Below are 19422 nucleotides of genomic sequence, written 5' to 3'. Positions count from 1 at the left end.
GTACAGTTATTTTTAAGATGGCATCCATATGAAAATAATTCCGATCCAAACAAAGTACTTTCTGAATGAAATTAAATCGATTTATATTTATTATTCTTAATCACAAGCTACAATGCTCGACAAAAAGAACTGCTGAACCAGAATCAAGTATTGATTTTGCAGGAAGAAATTTATAAAAAAATAAAATAAGTAAATGAATAAAAATTAAAAAAAAATTTTTTTCTTAAAATCGAGAAATTGACTTTGCCTATTAGAAGACAGATTTATGGATAAATGTACAAAATGTTAGAGTATCCATGGAATGAAACAAGTAAAAATGCGATCACCTGAAAGATGAACGTGTTCACCGAGCTGGAGCTGGTGGAGAGACCAAAGAAGATCAAGGAATCAGGAATGATATAAACACAAATTAAAGGATTGGTCATAATGAAATATAAAACAATATCTTCTTTTTTTTTTTTTTACAGGAAAATTTTCAAAATATACCATAACTGTTATTTTTATTATTATTATTTTTTTTTTCTTTCAATTTTTCTTTTCATCTTGAACTAGGAATTTTTAGCATAAGAAAATGCCCTTTTGACAGCTTAGGGAAAAACAAAAAATTGGATCACCAGAAAAAACATAACAAAATATTGTTTTGCATCATGAAAAAAAAAAAAAAAAAAAAAAAAAAATGAGGAAGACATAATGACATTTGTGATGATGACACACAGACTACATTTTGAAATATTAACCAATCAGATGCATTTGAAATATTAACCAATCAGATGCATTTGAAATATTAACCAATCAGATGCATTTGAAAAAGAAATAAGTGAACCAACAAAATTTTAAACTCTCAGTCATGTGACATAGGAAGTTGGGGAGGAGAAAGGAGTATTAACGATTTCAAGAAGCATTTTAAAGGCTACAAAAAAAAAAAAAAAAGTAGTTGGAAGAATTCTTTAAATGGATGAAGACCTCTTGGAATTACAAATGGCTCTGAAACATTGTCAAGTAAAAATAAAAAAGCAAGTACAAAAAAGGTATCGATTATATATAATAAAATGAAAGTATAAAGAACAGACTTGCAGGCCTGAGAATGCCAAACTTATTAAAGCTGCTACTGAAACATATTCTGAATGTGTAGCAAAACTATGTATGAAAAAGTGTTTTATTACAAGTATATATATATATATATATATATATATATATATATATTAGCTGCATCTACCTAGTGTCGCCCTGGAGGAAGGAAAGTCATTTTAGTTTTTAATTATTTGCACATTTTTTTTAACTTACGATGATAGATAGACAATTCCTATATTTTTTTTTATATTTAAAATGAGTTATCTCCCTTGCTGAATTTCATTTTTAGTTTATTATTTTAAAAAGCTTAGTGTTAGATCTCATCTGGGCCAGACTAAGTAATTTTTACAAAAAAAAAAAAAAAAAAAATGGCAGCTGAATATGTTATTATATTATAAATAATAATAATATAACATATTTATATGATTTATATTACCAATAACAGTTTAACAATAACAAATCTTGCCTTTAAATGGAATTTTTTTTTTTTTTTGGTTTGGTGACCAATTGAAATATGAAATTGTCTAAAATTCTTTCCAGTCTGAATTGGAATATTAGAGATTGCTTCAAAAATGTCTCTCAAAAATCAATAGCATCTATGATGCCAATAGTATGGTTATTAATGAAAAAAACATAAAAAAAAAAATGGAAGAGTCTCTTGAAAATGTTCTTTGCATTTATGTAACAATTAGTCTTTTAGAAGTTTGGATTCAACAATGTGACTTAGGTTACAATTATTTCTGAAAAAAAAAAATAATAAAATGCCAACGAAAAGTTTTGGCAATATTTCCAAGATTAAATTCTTGAGAAACCGAGAGAATCATAAAAAGAAAAAATAGTGAAGGAAGAATAATGGAAGACGAAACCTCTTAGAGCAGCTATGGCAGTGTGTTTGATGGTATGAGGGGGTGTCAGGTAAGAACAAGCCAGAACTGAAGGGGCTAAGGAGATGAATAGTAAAAAATATGGGTCTAGACCACATATACAATCAGATTAAGAGAAAATTAAAAAAAAACAAAAACAAAAATCAAAGTTGATCAAAGGCAAAACTGTTGATGGAACCATGTATTTTCATTTTTTTTTTTTTTTTTTTTTTTTTAGATATAAAACCTGTTTCCTGCATAAAGTTTAATTTCTAAAAAAAAAAAGGGGGAAAAAAAAAGAAAGTACTATTTTTTGCTGCACAAAAAAAGAAAAAAAAGAAAAAAAAAAGAAAAAAAAGTACTATTTTTTGCTGCACAAAAAAGAAAAAAAAGAAAAAAGAAAAAAAAGAAAAAAAAAAGAAAAAAAAAAAAAAAAACTAGAAAAATGCCCATGTCCTAAGCAGAAATCTGAAAGTTTGGCTTTATTTGTACATCACCTCTAAATTTTAAAAAATATCAACATCTCCCATCAATATCAGAGTCATATATGTTAAGGGAATAGGCAAATATTCTCGTTTAACTTATCCTTGAGTGTTTTTTTTTTTAGCTTTGATAAGCAATGGTAACTCGTATGTAAAAAGAAAAAAAAAAAAAATAGTACCCAAAATTCTTGCAAAGGGGCCCCAAAAATGCGACACCTTTATAAATTGTTGATAAAGAGAATAGTTACCCAAGACAATTTATTAGATTTATTCTTTGAGTAAGCCCTGTTTGGCAGAGGGGTGTCTGTGGGTGCGAGAAAAGAAATAGAAAGATCCATTGTAAAAGTATTAACACTTACATACAAAGCTGAATTGAAGAGGGAGGAGAAAAGGAGGAGGAGGAGGAGGAAAAATTGCACACTAGTTTATTGTTCACCAACAGACCAATATTCTTATTAAAAGACAATACAATTGATGGTAAAAAAAAAAAAAAACTTACAAACACATATGTAAAAACAAAAAGAAAAAAGTTATATTTTTTTTTGATTACTATAGATATATAAAAAATGTATATTAAGATAGATAGATATATATATATATATGCATTGTATGAAAAGTAGCCCTCTTCTCTTTTTTTTATTATATTTTTTTTTTTTTTTTTTTATTTTTCCCAGCAGTTCAAGCAAGTAGTTTCTTTTTGTATAAAAAATATTTTTTTTCATATTGAAACATTTTGAGCAGAAATCTCTTTGTTTTATTTGTTTTTTTGTTTGTTTTGTGAATGACAAAAAAAAATAAAATAAAAATAAACAATAAAATAAAAAAAATGTATTTTTCCCCCAAAATGGAAGACAATGCGAAAACGAAAGAGAAAAAAAAAAAATACAAACAAAAAACAAACCAAAAGTAAAAACTAACATTTTTATATCGGAAATTAGCAAAAAAAAAAAAAAAAAAAAAAAATGAAAAAGAAAAAAATTTTCTTGCCGGTAAAAATATATATATATATATATATATAATTAAAAAAAGATAGTAAAGGGTAGAACAATGTAAAGAAGATATACAATAAAAAATAACATTTAATCTTGAAAATTTTTTTTCTTTTTTGTTAAAGGGGGTGAAGAAAAACGTTTTTATGGAAAGAGAAAAAGAGGAGGGATTCTTTTTAATAGAGTTAACGCTTTTATAGGAAGTGAAAAAAAAAAATTATAAAGGGATTATAATTTTTTTTTTTTTTTTTTTTACACAGAAATACTTATATAATATATATAAGAGGGGAAGTTAAAAAAAAAATGCTCTTTTTTTGTTAAAAAAGCCATTTTTTTTTCATGGGGGGGAAAAAAATTCAAAATTCTTTTTTTTTTTATGGAGGGGAATGAAAAATGTTTTTCTTATATGAGGGAGATACTAAAAGAGAATAAAAAATATTATACAATTGGGTAAGGGAGGGGGGAAAGATTTGAAAAAATAAATGCCATCAACTGAACTGGCCTGCTGAGTTTATTGCACTGATATTTGTTTGAAACTTTTCTTTGATTTTTTTCTTTTTTTTGTAATCCCTGAAGATGCATCATTTTTCCAAGACTCAGTTGTTGTATACCCACCCACCCCAAAACACACACACGGCAGCAGTGGATCCTAGCAAGCACCTGTTATAAGTACATTTACACATTTTTTTTTTCTTTTTTTGTACAGATTACATTTGATTGGCTAAAAGACACTTTGATATTAAAAAAAAAAAAAAAAAAAAAAAGATAAAAGAAAAGAAAGACCAAATTATAAGCAGCAATTCTTCTGATAGGGATCTTTTCATTTGCATATCTCATTTAAAAAAAAAAAAAAAAAAAAAAAAAAATTAAGGGGTAATACTTAACCATCATCCCCTGCAAAACATGAACCTTTGAGAAGGTCTCTTTCAACGTATATTAGCCAAAGTGTTCAGTATGTATTGATATAATTAAATTATTGTTTGTCCGGCAGCAATCGTAGTTACATTTTATACATATTACACACAACACATACAGCGAGGCATGGAAGCACCTATACGCCACAAGAGTTTAAGACATATGTCTTAACTTAGCTTATAATGACTGATCTTGTAACCAACAGAAAATATGCAAGAATTAAGTTTAGGGTTTATTCAAGACTCTTCAGATTTAAAGAAAAAACTTGGAGCAGTTTCATTTTGAAGAATAGCAGAATACATAGCAAAAGAGAGACTTGGTAATCAAAGGAGAGAGAGAATCATTCACAATATCGCCAAAAACAAAAAAAAAAAAAGAGAGACTTCTGGTAATCGAAGGAGAAAGAAAGACAAGTCATTTGCAATATCACCAAAACAACAGAAAAATAATGTCTCGAACATGGCTAAAACAGGAGAAATGCCATCGGATCATAGTAGCTAGCCACCCAGACACAAGCCAGGGTCTGATCAATTTTGGTTGGTTTATCTGGAGTAGTGGATATGATGATGAACCCCGCCCCAATGATTCCAAGAGCACTAGTGATATGTGCTTATAACTAAATAAATTGCATTTAGTAAAGGTTAGTGATCAGAACTGATTTTTTTTTTTTTCAACTGACTATTAGTTGAAGTAAAGAAATAATTTTGTTCTGATTTTTTTTTTTTTATTTATGTTGTATAAAAAACTGTATTGAAATGGACCACAAGTACTCATTTCTCTGTTCGGAACCCTTATCCTGACTGTAATGCATAGATACATTCTGTGCCTCACCGAGTTTGTGTGTGCATTATATAATAATATATACGCACACATACATACACGTATATAAAGGAGATCACCGGCTCCCACTTAGTATAAGTAAATGCATAGCTTTTTGTAAAAATAAGAATAAAGCACTCTAGGTAGCCGATCATGCAAATATATAAGCATTATAGATTTCTCTTACATTGTGGCAGTGGCTGATTGCATAAGGAAAAGAGTTCTCAGCTGCCGACATAGCGGTCAGGTTCTGAATCTCTGCTTGAAGCATCCACCAATTTCTGGCCACACCGAAGAGCTGACATATGACAAAATAGGCCGTCTGTAGATGAGTAAACTTATATATATATATATATATATGTATGAGTTGAGAGACCGCTAACAATCTAAAGGAATAAACGGAAAGAGAGACTTAAAAAAAAAAAAAAAAAAAAAGGCAGCGGATGAGGGAAAAGTTTTGTGAGAGGAAAGTTTAAGAATGAAACCAGTGTGTACACCCTTCGGAAAATTTAAAAAAATAGAAAACGAGAAAAAATACAAAAAAAATAAAACAATGTTGCTGTTTGAAACATTTTTTTTTTTGGTCCCTTTCATATAGGTTTTGTGATCTATCACAGGTTGAATAGCTCATTTTGTTTTAGGCTTTATGAAGCAAAGATACAAACAAGAAACAAACATTCTTTGATGGGTATAATCTTTCGGCATACACACACACACACACATATATATATATATGTGTTCAAGATGTTGGGAAAATCATTTTTTCTTTTGGATCAACTTTAATAGTTTTGGTTCTTTGCAGCTGACATATTTTCCGCTCAAAAATAAACATTTCTTTCAAAAATTTAAAAAAAAAAAAATTATTAAAAAAAGAAGAAAAAACTTTGGCCTGAGAAATTGGAAATTTACACTCAATTCTTTTTTTTTTTTTGAAATTTTCTTTGAAATTTTTGCATGCAAGAAAGGAAAAAAAAAAGACTTTTTCTTCATCGTATTTAGACAAAAAAAAAAAAAAAAAAGCTTCAATTTACGAAAAGTCAATTTAGCAGTAGTCATTTTGCGAGGGTCTGGAAAAATTCCACAAAGAAATACTTTTGTATAGTTTGAAGATCACAGAATTCAAAGAAAGTAATGAGCGATATATTTTTTTTATTTTTTTTGTTTTTGTCTTGAGTTAAAACCAAGAATCAGTGACTACAGAAAAAAAAAAAAAAAAAAAAAAATGAGGGGCAGTCACAAATAGCGTTGGATTGTAGATTTTGGTGAAGCTCTATAAAGTTTTTAATGATCCTCATTAAAAAAAAAAAAAAAAAAAGTTAACACCACATGGTCACAGAAAATTTTTAAAATATATATTAATCAGCTGAATTACTAAGAAATGAGATGAAAAGCAATTCTTTCTCTTACTGTATACGTTTCTCCAACATTTAACATTCAATATCATATTGATTAGAGGGCCTAAGCTAGTTCATTAACCATATATCTATATCAAAAATGCTGGCTATTTGGAGAGGGTGGGGTGAGTTAAAAAAACAAGTTATGGAAGAATTTATAAATGTTCTAAATGCAGTATCTACGACTTATCCTGAGTTGCAGGGTGTTTATGAAATATATATATACATATATACTAGCATTGCCGGGTGTTTGGAGTTGTATGTTAAGCAAAAAAAAAAAAAAAAAAAAAAAAAAAACGCGGTCAATATTTTTAACTTTGACCCCTTAACATTTATTGTTTTGGACTCAAATCAAGTTATTAAGTTAGATCCATGTCAAAGAACCTATATCTAAAATTTCAAGTGTTTAGACCCAAAATTGTTGGAGGAGTTTGGTAGAGTTCTGAAAGGTCAAATCCTTGAACTTTGACCACTTAACATCCAAATTTCTGGCCAAAAACCGATTACAAAGATTTCCCCAAATCTCAATACCCTGTATATCAAATTTCGAGTCTGTAGACTGAAAATTGACAGAGTTATTGACTAGGGAAATGTACAGACACACAGACACTTTCACAGATATATAGATTAATATTGAACCCCCTACGAAGACAACTACATTCGTCAAGACGTTGATTAATCTATGTAGTTTTTTTTCTGATGTTTTAGCTCTACATATGTATTGGGCACTTTTGAAAAATATTGCTTTTTAGTCCAATACATTTGAACTTCTTTAATATATAAACATGTTGCTAAGCTAAGTTAAGCAACGTTGGGCCTGGTCAATACCAGATGGGTGACCTACATCATAATCTCCCCTAACAGAGATATACATTTAACTGGGGACTGCTTGTGAATTTCATATTCCCATAGAATTTTCTCTTTTGGAGGAAGCTGATTAAACCCGCATAGGGTTAGTGCAGTTTTTATTCCATTGCAATACTATTTTTATTTTTTTTTAATTTTTTGTAAAAATCCAACAACAAAATATAAGATAAGAACATCCTTATATGTTACAATAGTTTCGTAATCATTTGGACAAATTTAAACAGTAGATTATTTAAAAATATCCCTAAAATAGCTACTCTTCAGACACGAAAACACATTTGTTTATATATATATATATATATATATATATATATATATTCCTAATACCTATTTTAATGGAGCAAGTATCCCACTTTCATATTTTTTTATTTTTATATTCATTTAATTATTTTTTTCTATTTTTATAATTATTTTTCCTCTTGGATTTGTTTATCTACTCCCCAAACCCCTAAACTACAACTTTCAGATTTTAGTCTATCTATACATCCGGCTATTCATTTCTCAATTTGCCTTGGTTTCATGTAAATTTTTATTTACATGTTACGATGTATTCGTTTTCCCTTTTTCCTATGCACCTGTGTGTCTATTAGAATATTTTGTTCTGGGATAAATAAGACTCAAATGTTTAATTACATTTATAAAAACAATATATTTATGACTATTCAATACTGGACAATAACTGATGCTGAGGCCACATGCAGTATTTTATTTTAACCCAATGGTCAGATCCCCCATGCCTCATGGCTGGTCAAATTATTGTATAATATTTTATATTTAAATGAGTGTGTTTAAAGAAGGGAATATTGAATCTTCTAACTGTATCCCTAGTAATTACTACCTTCCATAGTTATTATCTTGTATCCCTAGTAATTACTACCTTCCATAGTTATTATCTTGTATCCCTAGTAATTACTACCTTCCATAGTTATTATCTTGTATCCCTAGTAATTACTACCTTCCATAGTTATTATCTTGCCACGATTTGGCTGACTAATCCTCCGGCCTTCTTTGGCCCATGACATAGTGGATAGAGATGTTGAATCTCTACGGTTTCAGGTGAGCATCGTTTGAAGATAGCAGTTTCAATCCACAACTATGGAAGGCAACAACTAGGGATACAGTTACTAGATGCAGCATTCCTATCCCACACAGTTAATCACCTGAAGAAGGCCAGAGGATGAGTCGGCCAAAATGTGGTGAAACAACAACAATGAAGATGAGAATAACAGTCTGCAAATAAATTAATAAATACAAAAATTACTCGTCTCAAATGATTCTAATAAAAAACGAAAATATATCATTCATTTTTATTTTTTTTTTTAAATCTTTTTAAAAAATTTTCTGCAGATGAATAAAACGCTTCAATCATTAAATTTAAAATTTCAATTAGATTTGTTTTTACTTCTATTTCATTTATTTTTTTTTATTTTCTAAGTTTGTAGGAAGAAGATAAACGTCACGCAATAATAAATAATAATTTCTGGAAACTATTCTTTTCGAATCTGAATGTATAATATTGCATGTGATTGTGTAATGTTAAACATTTTAATACCAATAAAATATAAAAGAAAACGATTTTTTTTTTTAAATTTAGCCATTTTTACTTTAGCGTCAGATATTTATTAATTGGACCCCTTCGCTATGAAATCAAAGAAATATTGAGTCTTGCAAATAATGGAATCCGGATTTTTGAAAGAATTAGTAAAAAAGTGGATGCAGAAGAATCAAAGATGCAGAGAATTGTTTTTATGGTAGGGAGTAGGCTGTATAACTTGCTCTCCCAGATTTATAAATGGCATTTACCAAAAACTTATAAGTCAGCACATCCCTACGAACAGCTGCATCAGTCAGGCCGTCAAGCTTGTTTAAACCCCCATTTTCTTTGTTAAACGTTCAGATTGTATAATGTTGTAAACAACAAAAAGCTGTTTTTTAAACTGGTGAATCTGGAAAAATGTCTAAAATTAAATTTGTTCCCAGTGTTAGGAGTGGCAGTGGTAGTAAATCCAAGTGTAAGAATAAAAATTCCTCCGCCTACTTCTAAATATAACAAAAGATAAAACATCAACCAGGATTAAATATTAAAATAGACCGCAAATCCACGTCTTATATTTTTAAGAACACAGGTTAATATTCGCAATACGTGACTGGTGAAACCAACTTAATTATGTAATTTTTGTTAACAATTCATGATAATGATATTCATGAAATGGGTGAAAAAGAAAATCTGACATTTCTTTATATGCAAGAGAAAAAAAAATTCATCCATATAGGCTGTCTGTTAATTGGTCTGTCATGCTCAAGTTTGAAATAATATTTAGTCTGTCACGTTAAATGGATATATTGAATGGTCATATCTTAATATTTTTTGTGGTTTTAAGTTAAAATTTTTAAATTTGCAATGAGATTAAAAATATTTAAAAAAAAAAAAAATGAAATAATTTCTGCCCCGATTAAAAAAATTTTTTTTTTTTTTTTTAATATTTAAAATTCTTTTTAGTTTTTGGGGTTTTTTTCCTCTCAAAATGATAGTGGATTTAATATTTAATAAAAATATTATTTGGCTAAATTTTGGAATGGCAAGCTTAAATTTATGAGGTGAATGTAGTTCGCTTGAAGCATTGTATCGTATGTAGCTAAACATAATATGTAGTAGGCAGTACAATGCAGAGGTAACGGAAAGACAGAGACTGAAGCAGATGAAAAATAGTTTTATTAATACAAATTACTAATACATGTGTATATATTTGTATATTTTATACACATATTTTATTTATATTTGTACTGTGATTACCTATGTCTGTTGGTCTGATGGAATATCCGTGTTCTATAATAATTCATGAAATATAAAACACAGGTAATCCATGGTACAAATATAAATAAAATACGCGTATGAAGTATATAAAAATATATACACACGTATTTGTAATCTGCATTAATAAAACTATTCTTCATCTGCTTTAGTTTGTGTCTTTCTGTAACACCTGTGCATTTTACTGCCTTCTACATATTATATTTAGCTATAATTTATGGTTTGGTCAATAATCAAAATCCTGGAAAAATTGACAGAAAGTCGAGCAGTTAAGAAAACAATGACATTATAAATCTAGCTTTTAGAAGTATCTTAAAGAAAAAATTTTTTTAAAAAATAACTTTTTGGAAGTCACCAGGCATAGAAAAGATTCCAAATTGCTGCCATTTAATTATAAAAGCAAATTATTAGTTTTTTTTTAATTACATTTTCATAATAAAGGACTTAAATTTTTTTTTTTTTTTTTTTTCAGAGGATATTTTTCTTCAGATTTTAAAGATTTTTTTAAAATCATCATGCAATTACTCCATTTTAAAAATGTGTGGTCCCGTCATGGCGTTGTTAACTTCATCTTAAAAAATATTTTAACATTAAAATTATATTTAGTAAAAAGGTAAAAAAATATTAAGATATTAAATGTAAGAAAAAAAAAAAAATGTCTTATTAAATTTAATTCAGTAAATCAGGATCTATTCTCACTTGGAGAATAAAAAAAAATGGATCTTGGGTTTATTTTTAGCAGCCTTGTAACTCTCACTCCGTTTAGTCCCCACATTCCATGAGCAATGCTTCTGACCGAGGGGAAGACTTAGTGTTTTGTTTAGGTCAGAATCTACCTATTAAAACACTTATTCTTGGCTAGTTTTTGTTTTTGAATAATGTATTTGTTTTTAGCTCCTTACATCAAGTGGCTTCATGCCTTGTCTGGAGCAATTGCCATAAAAATGAAATAAAAATAAAGAACATTTTTTAAATGCTAATCAATTATTAGACCCTCTCCTCATAGCAAAACATGTTCATTAAGTTCAGTTGTTTTTTTCCTTCATAAAATTCCGATACATTTAACATACATACATAAATATATTACATATGCAGTTATTTGGTCTTTTCTCATTCATTTGTCTATAAGAGCCAGACATTGTTATAACAAATGTTTTGATTGTACTGCCTACAGAAAAGTAGCTGCAATATATTTTTAAGAATAAAGACCGACTTTGCCAGATACAAAACCTTGTACTTGTTGAAAAGTTTCTCCATTTATATATATGTAAACATAAATATATCTTTCTTAAACAATTTTTGTTAAATTAAAAACATTTTTTTAAAATAAATATCTAAAATTTGTCGCTATAATAAAACTACACAAAAAAATCATATGGAGTATTTTTATCTACGACACTTGAAAAATACCTTATGTTTAAAAAAAAAAAAAAAAAAAAAAAAAAAGAACAAAACATATACTTAATCGACTATTTGGTTCTGACTGTCCACAACTGTGATGAATACGAATAGCCAAACTATTTCTGCTGCCGTCTTTTTGAACTGAGGAAATTCAATATTTGCACATACTTCAAAGGCATTGTTTGATAAAAAAAAAAAACAACACTACAAGTCATACCAATATGGTACTTGTTGCAGTATATTAATAGTTTTTTTTTGTTGTCCAAATTAAACGGTTTTATGGAAAACGGATTTAGCTGCGTGGTATAAGCAAAGCATAAGGAGTTCTTAAGGTTTCATAGACATTTTAAGAGTTTAAAAAGCAATGCAAAAGTATTTGTAAAAGGGTTTACGGAGAAGACCAGAGAGTGGAGTGTCAATTAAAGGGGAGGGGTTAAAGAGAGAGAGAGAGAGAGAGAACAGGTGAAGAGGGAGATAGAGAAAACACAGGTTAAGAGAGATACTAGATTATATATATATATTATATATATATAAAGAGAGACTGGATAGAGAGAGTGATAGAGAGACTGGATAGAGAGAGACTGGATAGAGAGAGAGAGACTGGATAGAGGGAGAGAGAGACTGGATAGAGGGAGAGAGAGACTGGATAGAGGGAGAGAGAGACTGGATAGAGGGAGAGAGAGACTGGATAGAGGGAGAGAGAGACTGGATAGAGGGAGAGAGAGACTGGATAGAGGGAGAGAGGGGAGAGGGAGAGACTAGGGAGAGGGAGAGACTAGGGAGAGGGAGAGAAAGAGACTGGATAGAGAGAGAGAGAGAGAGACTGGATAGAGAGGGAGAGACTGGATAGAGAGAGAGAGACTGGATAGAGAGAGAGAGAGAGACTGGATAGAGAGAGAGAGAGAGAGACTGGATAGAGAGAGAGAGAGAGACTGGATAGAGAGAGAGAGAGAGACTGGATAGAGAGAGAGAGAGAGACTGGATAGAGAGAGAGAGAGAGACTGGATAGAGAGAGAGACTGGATAGAGAGAGAGACTGGATAGAGGGAGAGAGACTGGATAGAGGGAGAGAGAGACTGGATAGAGGGAGAGAGAGAGACTGGATAGAGGGAGAGAGAGAGAGACTGGATAGAGGGAGAGAAACTGGATAAAGGGAGAGGGAGAGAGACTGGATAAAGAGACGGCATGAACGAAAATGAAAAGAACAAAAAAATATGTAGTTTGAAATAGGATAAGGAACAAATAACTTTCTATCTGAAAATTTCACTCTTTAATCAATTGAAACCACACACGCACACACGTTTATTACATATTCTTAAGAAAGTTATGGTTTTTTAAAAGCGATCCTAAAACAAACATGAATAGTGTCTCAAGATTGGAAGATGCATTTGCTTTGGGGCAGTTCATTTGTCTTTTTAACTTGAAATTTCCCTTCATGACAGTTGACTACACAAGACAGAAGCATATGGTGTTATCCAAAGAATAACTTGTTTTACACAAACAAAAAAATAAATCATAAACAATTCAAACTAACAAAAATTTTTTTTTTTAAATTTAAAACATATCCTGAGATAATATCCATTAGATGTCATCTATTTACAGGTTTTAAAATCTGTCCCAATACCAGATTCATCATCCTCAGCAGATGTATTAGGTGCGTGATGCTGAATGGAAGCGAGTGCTGGCCTTCATCCTCTCCTCACTCATCTGTCTTCAGCGTAATGACAGAGCAATAACGAGATAGATATCTTTTTTGATATTGTGTTGCCGTTACTGCATATTCCAAAGCTTCATGCGCACCTGACGATCAGTCGGCTGTGTTGGTTTAGCTATGTTAGGAGAAACGAATCTGGGAGAAGAAAACGGATGTCGAGGTGGAAATGGAGGAAAGCTGGAAGATCCGAGAAAATTTGGATGCAAATGATCAAAATAGATCCCGGTAGAATTTTAACAAAATCAATCCTCAAAAAAAAAAATCACCAAGCACGGAACCGAGATTGCAGGTTGTCAGAAAACGTCAGACATTGACCAAGGGAAATAAAACTATATGATTATGATGATAATTCGTTAAAATTATTCAAATTAAAGGTTAAAAAAATTTTTTTTTTTTTTTTTAAATCCTTACTTAAATATATTAAAAAGGAAAATATTCCGACTTTGGTCGAATTAACTAAACATTTTTCGGCACTTCTGCATTAAACGGACAGCGCCATTTTTTTTGGTGCGTTTTACTAAACTGTCTCCAAGTGCTTCTCAGTCAAAAATTACAACTACATTTTGTTACAATAACAATTTTGCTTTAATTCAAAAAATGTTTTGGAAAAAAAATAAAATAAAAAAAATCTAATGTTGCTTTAATTACAAAAAATGTTTTATTAAAATATTTTCTTACACAGACTTTGCAATAAATGTTTTTACAATTTTATATTGATACAATTTTATACAATAAATGTTTTGGTTTTAAAATAGTTTTGTGTTCGGGCAAAAAAAAAAAAAAAAAAAAAAAAAAATTTTGTTTCTTATCTATTTGCCGTGTTATTTGACCAAGAAGAAATTGGAGTTATCGCCCCACTAACAACGGCGCTGTACATGTAATGCAAAAGTGCGCATTTTTTTTTCTCCTTTTTCTGTGTTCTCAATCTTAATGATCAAACAGATAATGTTTTTAATTCTGAAAGTGTACGAAGAACGACATGGTTAAACCAAACGTAAAAGCCATTGTTTTGTTTTCGTTTTTTAGCAATGATGGAAGATAATTTTAAATGAATAAAGTTTAAAAAAAGAAATAAAAATAAAAAACACAAAAACAAAAAATTCAATTTTGAATTTTAAAAATTCAAAAGTTTGACATATACATGTATCTATATACATATAATTTTAAAATACCATAACTCTCTAATAATCTCCTGAACAACCCTCTCTCCCCCGCCAATGTATACACGCTATACAAGATCCCCTAACATGCCTATTGCTAGATGTTGCATCCTTATCTTGTTACCTAGGACTTCCATTCCTTTACTGATGAGAAGCATTAGGCTTTGAAATACCTGGTATAATGATCATTCATAACCTGTATACACTATATTGTATTCCCTTGTTTCAAATAATTGATTAATAAATCTATACGCACTAGTATATATTTACCTATTATCAATATATTTTCCTCGTGTTCTTCAGACCTTCTCTAAAATTTAAATATATATATATATATATATATATATATATATATATATATATATATATATATATATATAGCAAAAACGGTTATTAGTAAAATCCTGAAGAAAGTGCTCAATACTATTGCAGAGCAAATATATATATTTTTTCACCGTTTTATCTGCTTAGTTACACATGTTTAAGTTACCGAATCGTATCAACAATCCGGTTTTCTGTAAAGTCTGATGAAGTTACTGGATCATTGATACGATTCGGTAACCGAAACATGTGTAACTAAGCGGATTAAACGGTAATAAAAAAAATATAATATCATGATCTTAAGTAATAAAGTATCAATCCCCCCCCCCTTTGACTAAAATCAGAATTAACAATTGGTTACTCATTTAAATGTGGAGAGAGAAAGGAAAAGTGGGGAGAAAGATGGGTGAGGGGAACAGGTGGGGTAGGAGAGAAAGAAAAGTTGCAAAGACACAAGCGTTCCTAATTTTGAGTTTTTTTTTTTTTTTTGATTTAAAAAAAAAAAAAAAAAAAAAAAAAATCAAAGGAAATTTAAAAAAAAAAAAATACTTTTCTTGATGCTGTTTTCTTATAGGCAGACTTTGTGGGGGGTGGGGGAACAGAAAAGCGGCATTTCTTCAGTCAACATTTGCTTCAGCATTCTTGAATTGCTTTTTACATTATAGAAGAAAAAACGACCCTGTTGTCTAACTCTGTCCCGTGGGGAGGCATAGTAAATAGGTACGTTATAGAAGAAAAAAAAAAAAGACACAGAAGAGAGAGAAGTAGAGAGGCAACAAGTTTTTCATAGATTCACTTAATTTGCACTAGTTAAAAAAAAAAAAAAATCATAGCCCATACTTCTTAAATAAAATAGTGTGTATGATATAAGCAAATGTGTGTTGACATCATATATATATATATATATATATATATATATATATATTACACACTTTACTTTTTATGTACGCGTAAAACACACTTGTATACACAGAATGAAATGAATGTCAGCTTCATGCTAAGTTTTACTTATAACAGGCCAAGTGGAAATATTTTTCCTTCTTTTTGTTAATAATAAAATGTTTTTATCAACATTAAGTGGGAGTTGGGGATCAGAGAAAGGGATATTTAGTTTTTCAATTTTTTTAATAACGAAAAACCATTTTTGTTTTTCCATGAATCCAATATTTAGATTTCTTTAACCAGAATTAGAGATTAAAAAAAAAAAAATAAAAATAAAAATAATGGGGGATGTCATTGATATTATTCATTTTTTTAAAAAAATTTTTTACCTTTCCCAATCTGGGAGCCCTACACCACTTCCACATTCAAAATTAACTCAGTTTTACCCCTTTTTTTATATTTATTTTCTTCTTTGCAACATTTTTTTTTTATTTTTAGCAAAAGTTCATTTTGTACTTCGATATAATTTTTAGGGATTCTTTTATTTTGTTATTGAGAAGTGGAAGGGACAGCAACGTTTATTCATTTTTTTGTGTATATGTGTATGTACGTATATATATATTTATATATATTTATACAATTGTTTTTGTTGTTGTTGTGGTTGTTGTTGTCATGGAAATATTTTTGCAAAAAATTCTTTCATCAACATTTTCCATTTCCAATGTCTTTTCATTTCTTTCTTCGGATCAAATTTGCACCTTTTTTTTTTTGTTTTTTTTTCAAAATGTTGGTTCATTCATCTTCAATATTATTATTGGTGTTACCTTCTTCGTCAAGAAGCTTTGCTGGTTTGCAATATTTGTAGCGGTGATTCATGTGTTGGCTGTAAGAACCAGAATGGCTGAATCTCTTTGCACACTTCTTGCACTGGAATGGTTTTTCTCCACTGTGAAGACGTTTATGTTCTGTTAAATGGTGTTTGTGCTTAAAGGCCTTTGGACACTCATCACAGGTAAAAGGGCGAGCCCCTGAAAGAAAGTAAAAAAAAAAAAATATCCATAAATAATAGAAAAAAAACAAATACATACTGACTGACATTCTTAAGATGTTTTTATATAGCCAGGCATTTATCAAAAAAAAAAAAAAAAAACTTTTCCAAGTATTACAGACCAAAGCAAAGAAATTTTTTTTTTCCTGGTGTTCACCCCACACAAAACATTGCCACTTGGATGTAAGGGGCTACTATTCTGGACCAAGTTTAAGGAAGTTGAACAAGATATCGATTTACATTATATGTAAGGATAGGCTATTGGCTAGTCAGAATCAAAGTTTTATATGTTAAGTTAAATACTCGTAAAGATAAGACAATGTAAAGGAAATCTCATTTTAACTTTTAAAAGCAACTTTATTCGTAATCTTCGTTAGTAGCTGAAAGTGTTCTTGTGTGTAAGGATAGATTTAATATTGTGCCGGCTTGTTGAAGGAGAGAATAGTTCAGTTTCCACGTGTTGTAGTCAGTAGAATAAAGAATTAGACAGTTCTGCGACGTAGATAAGCTAAGCTGGTTAATGGAAAAAGGGGAAGGTATTCAGTGTGCGTCTCGTCTATGTAGAAAGAAAGTTTGTGCGTGTACCACGTGTCGTGGACACAAGAATTAAAAAGTCCCGTAGCATGAGAAAGAAGGTCGGGTGTGAAAATAGCCATGCTGGCATGTGATGTGATATGTTAGCCGGGGGGAGCCAACGCTCCCCCGGCAAAGTATGCTGCCGGCCAGAGCAGGGAGAAAGAGAGCAAGAGGGAGAGTGTTGTCAGTTTTACCTTTTCTACATTCAGTCACACGACTGGGAGCTGGCTTGTGATTGAGCAAGGCAGTGAGCCGCGAGACTTCGCCAATTTTTGACTGCTACGTACTATTTAGGTCCAACTTTTAAAATCTCACAAGATAACATTATAAGATCATCATCATCCGGCTTTGGTAATTAAGATGCTGCAAATGTCCTCAAGTCCAGTGTGAGAAACAGCAAGCAATGTTCCATGCCAGCTCTCCATGGATTGCATTTTTATTTTTTGGAGGAAGGGGTGAACTTCAGATAAGTTAGTCTTTTTTCTTTTTTTAGTTTAAAACTTGAACAATTTATGAACGTGCCATTAAAAAAAAAAACAAAACTGAGCAAGAAATGGGAAGAGATTAGAAAGAAGAATATATAGTGTGCTCAAATTTAAGAAATATGTATAAAAAATCCATAACTTTTCTTTCTTTGTGTGCTGATGGTACAGAGAGACTGAGGGATATATGACCATGATTAACATGCGCTTGCTGCAAGGAGACAGTAGCTACACATGGGTGCAAACCTAGAAACAGATGCTTCCAAGACAAGTGTGATTATGAAAAATTTAGGTGCTGTTAGGGGTTCGAAATTGAGTAAATTTATGGAGCTAGATTTTTTGCTCGTATGAAGTTTTGCTTTTGATGCTAGGTTATTTGTGCGTTTTTAATGCATGTCGTCCGTCTCTAGCATTGTCGATGAAGCAGCTAAGCAAGGAGTACTGCTACTGCTAAGAATGACCATCTTGTGTTGTCGGCAAAGAGACAAAACAAGGAATACTGCTACTGCTGACATTATGAGCAAACGTCGTCACCAGTGTTGGTGAAAGAAATTACTTAACCAAACACATCAAAAAAAGTCTCTGGTTAATTCCTGGATTTTCGGCACCATAACCAAACATATTTTTCACGAACATTTTCAAAAAGTACTTGACGGCTTCATAGAAGTATACCGACATTGATGCACGCGCAAATATAGAACCGCATGACTACGATGCGAGATTGATTATACAAAATAGGTGATGTTGGAGGTTCAAAATGGCTGAACCAAAAAGGAGATGCATCTTTCGTTCAAGGCAGTTTTTTTATTTTTTAGGTGCCACAGTGTTTGCGTGTTTTAATAGATGCTGTTTACCATTCACAAACGTTTTGTTGGCAAAAAGACAAAACAAGGACTACAACTACTGTTATTGCGGATATTACGAATGAATGCAGTCACTGGTGTTGGGTGATGGGAATTACTCAACCAAACAGCTTCATTCCTGGATTTGCGGCATCATAAAAAAACATGTTTCATCTTCATTTTCAGAAAATGGTTGATGGCTTGTTGGAAGTGTATTGTCTAGAAATACTAGGGAAATTTTAAAGAATTAAAAAATCTTTCTCTATAATAGACCTGATAACAAATTTCCTTATTTGTATTATATTTCTCTTAGGCTGTCTGTCTGTCTGTCTGTACCACTTTTTCTCAAAATCTACTGGGTTGATCTGGCTGAAATTTTGTAAAGACCATTGTTATAAAGGTGCAGTGAACCAAGTATTATGGTATCAGTTCGATATACAGCTAGGGGTTAATAGGGATTACTATTTAATGGAAAAATTAGCACAAAATTAATCATATTCAACCTACAATTTGGCAGGAGGCACTCTTTCTAAGTCAATGGGCTATCACTTTTGTCCGTTTTTAATGGGCTATCTAGTTTGGATGTAATCAGCTAAAAGCACAGAAATTAGCAAAAGTTCGATTTCAAACAAGATTTTTCATCCATTTTGTTTTTATTGTTTCCAATGTAAATCGCTAAAGACAAGACATGAAGTAACTTGATCTAAGGAGCTAAAAAAAAAAAAAAAAAAAAAAAAAAAAAATACTTCATGGTCCAAAATTTGCCAAAGATAAGTGTTATATGG

General features: G+C 30.5%; 1 protein-coding gene across 10 annotated transcripts in view; it reads right to left on the bottom strand.

Annotated features, from left to right (window-relative positions):
- Positions 1–3748: 3748 nt before the first annotated feature.
- The window catches only part of LOC145259962 (zinc finger protein 1-like), a 529574-nt gene continuing 513900 nt past the window's right edge, over positions 3749–19422 (bottom strand). For 9 of the 10 annotated variants that reach the window (XM_080117945.1, XM_080117946.1, XM_080117940.1 and 6 more), the window contains one exon: positions 3749–16717. In XM_080117945.1, coding sequence (XP_079974071.1) covers positions 16482–16717 — 236 coding nt within the window. In that variant the 3' untranslated portion in view covers positions 3749–16481. The remainder of the gene's footprint in view (positions 16718–19422) is intronic. The other variant, XR_013864238.1, reaches the window with a different exon arrangement.

Source organism: Euprymna scolopes, chromosome 35 (genome assembly GCF_053919585.1).
Source record: "Euprymna scolopes isolate OS-2025 chromosome 35, ASM5391958v1, whole genome shotgun sequence".
Lineage (NCBI taxonomy): Eukaryota > Metazoa > Mollusca > Cephalopoda > Sepiida > Sepiolidae > Euprymna > Euprymna scolopes.
This window is presented reverse-complemented; position numbering and strand designations above follow the sequence as displayed.